Genomic DNA, 9,969 nt, shown 5'->3' on the forward strand with positions numbered 1-9,969 from the left:
TTCATCAACAAACAATTTTTACTTCCTTTTTCCAATTTGGATGCCTTTTCTCTCTTTTTTCTTCTTGGATTGCTAGGGTTAGGACTTCCAATACTATCTTGAATAAAAGTAGCAAGGGTTGCCCTAACCGGTTTGGCTCAGTGGATAGAGCGTCGGCCTGCGGACTGAAAGGTCCCAGGTTCGATTCCAGTCAAGGGCATGTACCTTGGTTGCAGGCACATCCCCAGTAGGGAGTGTGCAGGAGGCAGCTGATCGATGTGTCTCTCTCATCGATGTTTCTAACTCTCTATCCCTCTCCCTTCCTCTCTGTAAAAAATCAATAAAATATATTTAAAAAAAAAAAAAAGTAGCAAGGGTGAGTATCTTTGTCTTGTTTCTGATCTTAGATGAAAGCACAGATATGTTTATTTTGTAATACAAATGGTAACTATACACCTTTTTTCACGTAATATATACTGGCAGTCACTCCCTATTAGTACCTGGAGCTCTGCATCTCTAACTCTCAAGTTTGCTACGCCGGTATTCCATTGTGTGGATGTGCTATAATTTGAGTCCCCTGTGGCTGACCATTTAGGTGGTTTCCAGCATTAACTCCTATAAACAGTTCTATAGTGAAGAGTTTTCATTTAGTTTGTTCATGGGCAAGTATCTCTATGAGATAAATTCCTAGAATTCCAATACTTGGGCCAAAGATCATGTGTACTTAATTCAGCAAAATTCAATTACATGCGAGTGTCCGTGCACCCAGGTTTTTGTGTTGTTGGTTTTACATATAACCAGCAGGGATAAATGCAAAATACCAGGTGAGAAGGAAAGGTGGCATAAGGGAATTTGGGAATGTGTAGGCAAGAGGAACAGGAAGGATGTGTCATTCTTTTCCCATTATTCAGGGAATATTTTTGTTTTAATGACCCCAAAACATGTTCTACTTTGTATACATATCACAGTTTCAGCTGTCATTTCTATTGAGATTTGTGATCAGCTCTGTTTTTAGTTCCAGGACCCTAGATACTTAGTGACATTTAGGTATCCCATGCCATCGCAGCTGAATACCAGCAAATGCATTCCCAAACCAGTTCACCCACTCATATTTTCCAGTGCTCTCTACCTCGTTCCTGTCATGTGAATTCTCTCTTCACTGTATCTTCTATCCATTGTCCCAACTCCATTGCCACTGTCCTTCTGCCTAGTTTCTCTCCTGGCAGCCAGCCACCCTTTCCAGCTAGATATTCCAAGTACTTCTACCTGGAAAAATCTTTGTTAGTCTTTATCATGAACACATCATCTCCTTAACCAACTCAGCCCGTTCTTCAAATTCAATGTAGATCCAACTTACCCTTTCCAGCTTACAGCTGAGTTCTCTCTCTGAGTCTATCATTTTACTTTTTTGTTTTGTTGAAGTATAATTGACATATAGCACAGTATAAATTTAAGGTGAACAGCATAATTACTTGATAAAATATTATGAAATTACCATGATAAGTTTGTTAAAATCCATTACCTCACATACATTTTTTAAAAGATTATTTTCCTTGTGATGAGAACTCTTAGGAATCTACTCTTGTAACTTTCAAATCTACCATACAGCAGTGTTAACTATAGTCACCATGTTGTACATTACAACCTGAGTACTTAAATATCTTATAACTGGAAACTGGTATCGTTTGACCACCTTTATCCAACTCCCCTCCGGTAACCATAAATTTGATCTATTTTTCTCTGAGTTTGAGGTGTTTTATTTTTTGTTTTTGTAAGATTCCACACATAAATGAGATAAAATAAGTCAGAGAACAAATATTGTGTCTAGCATAATGTCCTCAATATCTATATTATCACAAATAGCAGGATTTCCTTCATTATTATGGCTGGATAATATTTTATTGAATATGCATACCACATCTTCCTTACCCATTCATCCGTCAGTGGACTCTTAGGTTGTTTCCATGTTTTGGCTATTGTAAATAATGCTGCTAAGAACGTGAGGGTGCAAATATCTCTTTAACATAGTGTTTTAATTTCCTTTGGATATATACCCAGAGGTGGAATTGCTGGATCATGTGCTATTTCTATTTTTAGCCTTTTGAGGAACCTCCAGAGTGTTTTCCATTATGGCTATACCAACTTATATTTCCACCAAGAGTGCACAGGGTTTTTATTCTCTACATCCTCACAAGCAGTTGTTATTCCTTGTCTTTTTGATGATAGTTATTCTAACAGGCATGAGGTGACAGCCAATTGTGGTTTTGATTTGCATTTCCTTGGTGAATAGTGATGTTGAACACCTTTTCATGCACCTGTTGGCCATATGTATGTCTTATTTGGAAATGTCTATTCAGGTCCTCTGCCCATTTTTTAATTGGATTATTGGATTGTATGAGTTCATTAAATACGTTGAATGTCAACCTTTTAACAGAAATGGTTTCTTCTAGATTTATGGTTTCCAGTCTTACAGTTAAGTCTTTGATCCATTTCAAGTTATTTTTTGTCAGTGATGCAAGATGGGGGTCTAGTTTCATTCTTTTACATATAAAATGCCAATTTTCCCAGCATCATTTACTGAAGATACTGTCTTTTCTCCATTTAGTATTCTTGGCTCGCTGGTCAAATATGAGTTGACCATATATGCATGGGTTTATTTCTGGACTTTTCGATTCTATTTCATTGGTCTGTGTTTTTCTTCATGCCAGTACCATAATATTTTGATAATCAGGGAGTGATGCCTCCATTTTGTTTTCTCAGATTTACTTTGGCCATTCAGATCTTTTGTGGTTCCATATAAATTTTAGGATTTTTTTTTCTACATCTGTAAAATGCCGTTGGAATCTTGGTTGGTATTGCAGTTGAATTTTGGTAATATCAACATCTTAACAATATTAATTATTCCAATCCATGAACACAGGATACCTTTCCATTTATTTGTGTCTTTCATTTCTTTCATCAATAGTTCGAAGTTTTCGGTGTAGAGATCTTTCACCTCCTTGGTTAAATTTATTTCTAATATTTTATTGTTTTTGACACTGGTAAATGGGATCATTTTCTTTATTTCTTCAGATAATTTGTTATTAGTATGTATAAATGCTAGCATGCTTGTATCTGCAACTTTACTGAATTTATTGATTAGATCTAATAGGTTTTTGGTGGAGTCTTGAAGATTTTCTAAATGCTCTATAAATTTATGTCATTAAAAATAGGCAGTTTTACTTCTTCTTTTCCAATTCTGATGCCTTTTATTTCTTGCCTGATTGCTCTGGCTAGGTCATTTTGACCCTTAATCCTACACTACCTTACATTATAATGAAATAGTTTTAGTAGATATGGCTTGCCTGCTGGTTTTTGTCAATGAGGGCATATATCATGTACATATTATTTAAACATCTTCTGTAGCTATAGTACTTATATAGGTCATAGACTTTATTAAACCTAGAAACAACCCCGAGTCATTTTTCCTAAACCCTCATTTTACAGATAAACAACTTCCAAGGAAACTATGTCATAATTCAAAGTCACATGACTAAAGTCAGATTTGAGAGTATGGTATCATCTCCTCATTCTAGCACAGTGGTTCTCAACCTTCCTAATGCCGCAACCCTTTAATACAGTTCCTCATGTTGTGGTGACCCCCAACCATAAAATTATTTTCATTGCTACTTTGTAACTGTAATTTTGCTATTGTTATGAATCTTAATGTAAATATCTGATGTGCTATATGTGTTTTCCAAAGGCCGTGACCCACAGGTTGAGAACCGCTGTTCTAGCACCTCCTTCTCCCACCATGGCACTATATCTGACTTCGTATAAGAGATATTTGTTCCAGGCTAAACACTAGTGCAGAAAAAAAAATTATTTACCTTGGACCTCCTTGTCCTGGGAATCTCCTTTAGATCCATAAAATCTTCACATCAGTATGTGCCTAGTTAGGGAAAATAACATGAGTTTGAGCCCCTGAGATCAGTCCTCTTCTTATCAGTCACGTTATAGTAAGTGCACATATTTTAGAGAGAGTGGAACACCTGATTATAGCTGAGATCATTACCTATCATGTTATGCAGCAGTGCTGATAATGGAGCTGCTGTCCTCATGTTGGGAGTGTCCCCAGAGACGGCCTGTTCTCTTTCACGTACACCTAAGGTTTGCCACTTATTGTTGTAGAAACTTTTACACTTTTGCTCGAATGACCCTGTTACTACTGCACTGTGATGAGTTGTCTGTAACATACCACAGGCATATTGCATCATTTGAACATGTTTCAGGGTGCTGCTTGACATGCTCTACATAGGAAGACTACTGTCATTGAAATCCTGATGGCTTTAAATAAGGCAATGCAGGGATCTTTGCAGATCATCTCACCTTCCTTCCATAACATGTTTTTAATATGGTCTAAAAGTAAAACAGTTTAAATTAAATGTGCTCAAGGCTGACATGACCTCCTCAACCCATAAAGAAAAAACACATAGCCATTGTCCAGGTCCTTTGTTTACTATGGAATTAAATGCTCAATTTATACATTAACCATGTACCAAAAATTAGCCGGGTATTTTTTTCAGTTCCCTTTTCAATTTCTTTGCCAATCATTGTGTTCTACATGACATGCTTCTGAGAGCACCAATAGCTTTCTAGTTTGTATTGTTGTCTGTGAGGAACAAGTCTAACTTCAGATAATTGGCATGCAAAAATAATTTGACTGAACATGCTCTGGAAAAAAAAGCATTCCACAAGTACTTTTATATGTATTTATAAAGACAGTTGCCCTGAACATTTCTGGATGTCTCTCTGAAGCACCTTTAGCAGCCTCTGTTACATCCTGGGGCATAAGAGCAATAGAACTACTCTATAACTCCCATTATTCAGCTGCACAGAGAATCTCTGACAAATTATACAAACATTAAGAAAAATAAGTTAATTATTAACTAAAAAGGAATATTAAAATAGATACCAAGTAGATGGTTAAATGTAAAAGAACACTGTGTACATTTGAATACTTGCAGTTTTTTTTCAATAATGAGTGAATGATTATCCTTAAAAGTGATGTATCAGAAATGGGCTTAGGTAGTAAAATGAACAGGATGCTGAATGGTACCCACAGGCATACCTCGGAGATATTGCACATTCAATTACAGACCACTGCAATAAAGTTAGTATCTTGTCTCCAACTTGTGAAACATGCAACATCTGTGAAGTGCAATTAAACGAGGTATGCCTGTACTGCTGCATCTGCACCATTTCAAATATGAGTGGGTTCATTGATGAAGGTTATCTGGGTAGTAGGATTAGAAGTTATTTTCTTTGTATAGTTCTACATTTTACAAATATTTTGCAATAGGCATGGATTTCTATTCTAATAAGAGAAAAATAAGGAAAGTTTTGAGTCAACATTTTTCAAACCCAATCCATGTATCATAGTCACTCAGATTTTTCAGTGTCCCTTACCAAACAGAGCATGGGAAGGAGTGTGTGTGTGTTTACTGCTGAGTATAAAGGCCACAGAATAGTGAGGAGGCATTACAGCATGTAGGCCTCAGGTGCGGACCAGACCTTGTATGAATCTTGGGTTCACTCCTTACCAGCTGCTATTCACATCTCCTCTCTGTTCCTTCCTTAAGCCTCCGTTTTTCATCAGTAAAGTAGTGATAAGAGAGAGGCTTACATGGGAGAGTCTGTGACCAGTGCTAGGACCATGCCTGACACCATACTCAATAAATCGTAACTATCATTATCATTAATCAACTCCTTGGTTCAGGAGGCCTTGCGTCATTTGGCTCCTGCAGCCAATCATGTCACTAACCATATATTTCTCTCTCACACAGCCAGTATCCTAATAGTGAATTTCTCCTTTATCCTCTACCCCCCAATACAAACAGCCATTAAAAAACTCTTCTTAGTGGTTGTCATTTCAGACCTTGCTCAGCTGTTACCTCCTCTTCTCAGGTGTTTCCCAGTTCCCCTGGCAAAGGGGCTTGGCCCCTCCTACTCCTATTATAACACATAGGTGCCCACTCATGATTAGTGTACATTTCTGCTACTCACCCACAGGCTGTGACAGGGTGGGCCAGGGGCATCGTCTACACCCGTGGTCGGCAAACTGCGGCTCGCGAGCCACATGCGGCTCTTTGGCCCCTTCAGTGTGGCTCTTCCACAAAATACCACATGCGGGCATGCACGTATAGTGCGATTGAGACCTTGTGGCCCATGCGCAGAAGTTGGTATTTTGTGGAAGAGCCACACTCAAGGGGCCAAAGAGCTGCATGTGACTCGCGAGCTGCAGTTTGCCAACCACTGATACACCATGCCTGCAAATTCAAAACATTCATGAATGGATGAATGCAAAATAGTACAGTCTGTTTTTCTAGTCTAAGAGATGTTTCTAACTCTCTATTCCTCTCCCTTCCTCTCTGTAAAAAAAATCAATGAATTATATTTTTTAAAAAACCTTTAAAAATGTTCTTTTAAGGTTTTCCCAAGTGGTAAAACCATTTTAATGTCAAGCAAAGAATGCCTAATAGAAATAAATGAAAAAAAGTTGCTTCTTACATGACTAAAATAAAGCTTTGTAAAATACTACCCACTGAGGAAAACTTCTTAGACCTTCAGCATTAAATATCCACTGAATACATATTTCCCAAGGCAATGGTTTTTGACAAAGTTTCAGTCATAGCTACTGTTTTATCTACGTTTGAAATTTGTGTTCAAGTCACAGTGTAGATCTACTCAAGAAATCTCACATTTTAAAATGCAGCCCAGTGTTCTTAGGGGAGCATTCAGTTTGGATTTTTGGCTTAAACAGCTGTGATGTTAAGATCTTAGCTGGCAGTGCGGGGGGAGGAGCACTGGAGTGGACTGCAAAGGCAGGTTTCAGGGCTGGGGCTGGGGCTGGGGCTGGGGCTGGGAGCCTGGTCTGTCCTCACCCGTGTCTGCCCTTCCCCAGCACGCCATGCCCTTCTGGAGGATCTCCAGCCACTCGGACCTCATGGCCCTCCACCACGCCTTGGAACTGGAGTACCTGTAACCACCACATAGCACTTTGAAACCGCGTAACTGCCCTGTGACCAGGAATGAACGAACCCAGCAGGCCTGAGTCCCTGTCGGTGCCAGACTAGCGAACTTACCGATTTCAGCGTGGTGACGCCCAGCTGCTGTCGGCCTTCACCTCTGCCCTCGTGGTAAATGAAGGCCCATGCACGTCTATTTCTTCAAACAGCTGTTGCCTCGAGTACTGTGAATCCGATGAAAAGAAGCCATGAGAATGTTCTAGTACAATGTAATGTGTCTTCGCCACATTAACTACATGGTTAACTACATGGTTCAAACCTGTGAAGAAAGGACCTGCAGACGCCTGAGTCTTTAGCATCTTCAATGTGACATAAACAGCTTCTCCAATAAGGCAACTTGATTGCACAATGAAGACGGAAATGTTTCCTGAACACCAGTGGGGGATGTTCTTACAAAGAAGGTTTACTTTTCGGTGTTTCATACCCAGGGTAATCTGCACACCTCTACTTATTTATGAACAGACTTTTTAAAAAACAGCTTTATTGAGGTATAATCCGAGTACCATTCAGTTCCCTTGAACAGACTTTATGGGCATCCAATAATTGAAGAGACTATGAGTAGCCTAAGAAATAAGTGATTAAAGGCCTTGGCCTCATGACACAGCAAGGACTTTGAATTTTAGCACATTGCAAAGTAGTTTAAAGTATGTCTAATTTAAACGTATAATATGTACATCACTGAGACAATCATGTACAGAAAGAATTTTTGGTGTAAATTTGTAATAATGGATGATTCTTTTACATATTGTTTAGAAAATATTGAAAGGCAGCAATGCCTTGATAGAAGTATGAGGCAGTACATGCACAGATTCGTGTGCAGGGCCTTAGCGAAGTGTACTGGGTATAAATATGTAGATAATAGGTTTTTGTTTGTTTTTTTAGATAATGTTGTCAAGACCAAAAGCATGGATGTCAAGTGTCAATAGGATTTCATTTTCCAAATCTCCCCTCCCCCAATCAGTTCATTGTTTTGTGTGTGCTGTGAGGAAGGCCTTGGTAAAATAATACAGCAGTGTCTTTAATCATTTGAATAAAAAGTCCTCTTAGAACCTCACTTTTTCATTTTCAAAGACTAATGTATTATATGTAAGTACTCGGAAAAAATGATTATTCAAATGCTTCTTCCCACATAAAATATGTGGATGATAGATATATTTTATTAATGAAACGGTTCATGAATTGGAGACTAGCAAAGTTTTCATGTGCTTAGATGATCATGTCTGCATTTCCTTGTTTAGATAAAGGAGGACATCACCACACATCTGGAAATTAGCAAAACTTTGCATTACTCTCTACATTCATGTTCCCTCTGCTTTCCTACTCTCCACCCACCCTCCCAGGAAAGTTCATTGCTGGCAGTGGACGTGGCAGTCATCATCACCAAGAAATAATATTTCTCTTCACCTGTCTTACATATTACACGACAAATCTGGGAAATAAACATTGTCATCTTTGTTGTACCATACAAAATGTTTCTCCAAAAGGGATTACTTTGAGCACTAGTTCCTCTTATCTATAAAGCCTTCTATTGTCATGAAATTACTTTTTGGATGAATTTCCTTTAATATTATATTGGGTGGGGTAAAAACCAGCTAAGACCCAAAGTAGCTAAAGAGCTACCCTATCCCTTTCTTCATGTTGCTGCTAGAATTAGTCAGTTGAAAATTCTCCAAATTATTTAACAATTGTTTGGGGTTGTTTGTTTGTTTGTTTTTTGCTTGGAGCAAACAGAATTTGACAATTTTTAATCTTTTCATTTTATGTTTTTGTACTCCGCAGATTGAAAAGACAAAGTTTATCTTGGCCTTATTGTATAAAGGTGTGTTGTGTCCACAGTTGTGTACAGAATTCTTCTTCATTAATTTTGTGTTTAAATTAATAAAATTGATTTGTGAAGTACTGTAAGCTCCTTGATTGTCAGTATTTTCTTCTTTATCTCCTGGTTACAAGAAATAGCAGGACCTGGTTGCATTGCAATGCTCATAGTCCAACAAAAGAAGTTGTATGAAGCAATTCTAGTAATGGCTTCATCAGTCCCTGAGGAGACTAATCTGGAAGGTTCACAGCTGGTTCTTTGTTCATCGTAAGAACAGATGAAGGAAAAGCTCTTTCCTTCCTCCAAAACTCTATAAGCCAGACCCTCGCTCAAATGTATCTACTACAGAACAGAACTCAGCATTAAAGATCTTGAATGACAGAGCATAGATTTAGCCACTTATGCACCGGAGGGACAGCAATATAAAGCAGTTTTATCAAAAAGAATGCCCACAAGATATAGTTCTAAAAGTTGGCCAGGTTACTCATGGACAGAGAGCTTTAAACCAGCACAACTTACTTCCTCCTGGGATTTCATCTTAGACACACAACATGCAAACACGTGAAAATCCAACATGCAGTTGTCTGAGCCATTTATCAGGCCCATGATGTACATTTTTCACACGCATGCAGCAGGACAAGAGGCAGGCGTTATGAAGGGTCTGAGCATGCTCAGAACTCCTGAAGATGAAAAATACTTGGAGAAAGTCTTTAAAGAGGCAAGGGTAGGCAGTGGAGGGATGTTTAGGTATTGGGTGAAAAAAGTATGGAAATGGGCAAAATGGAGGACATACCCTCAAAAGATGAATTTTCTAAAGCACGATATCTCCTGGCCAAAATGTTTAGGCTCCCTTTTGAGCATAGATTAGAGCCCCGATTTCTCTACCTGACATCCTAGAGTTGCCAAATACAGTCTACTTTTTTTCCTGACATTCTCTCACATTATTATTCTGAGCAAACCTTCAATGCACATTAACTGGGCCCTTTAATAGACCAAACAACCCATAAGCCTTATCTCTGCTTAGAGCAGCAGTCCACTGGTTGGTGACTGCAGGCTTAGAGCACTCCTCATTGCCAGCAATGACTCTCCACCCTCAAACTACCCAAA

General features: G+C 38.5%; 1 protein-coding gene across 8 annotated transcripts in view; it reads left to right on the top strand.

The window, feature by feature from the left end:
- EYA1 (EYA transcriptional coactivator and phosphatase 1) overlaps positions 1 to 8,874 on the top strand; it is a 151,088-nt gene extending 142,214 nt beyond the window's left edge. For all 8 annotated transcript variants that reach the window (XM_070392137.1, XM_070392138.1, XM_070392139.1 and 5 more), the window contains one exon: positions 6,923 to 8,874. In XM_070392137.1, the coding sequence (XP_070248238.1) occupies positions 6,923 to 7,003 (81 nt within the window). In that variant the 3' untranslated portion in view covers positions 7,004 to 8,874. The remainder of the gene's footprint in view (positions 1 to 6,922) is intronic.
- Positions 8,875 to 9,969: the final 1,095 nt, after the last annotated feature.

The sequence above is a fragment of the Myotis yumanensis genome, unplaced genomic scaffold, assembly GCF_028538775.1.
Source record: "Myotis yumanensis isolate MYYU_CA2020_CCGP unplaced genomic scaffold, mMyoYum1.0.hap1 SCAF_15, whole genome shotgun sequence".
In the NCBI taxonomy this organism is placed as follows: Eukaryota; Metazoa; Chordata; class Mammalia; order Chiroptera; family Vespertilionidae; genus Myotis; species Myotis yumanensis.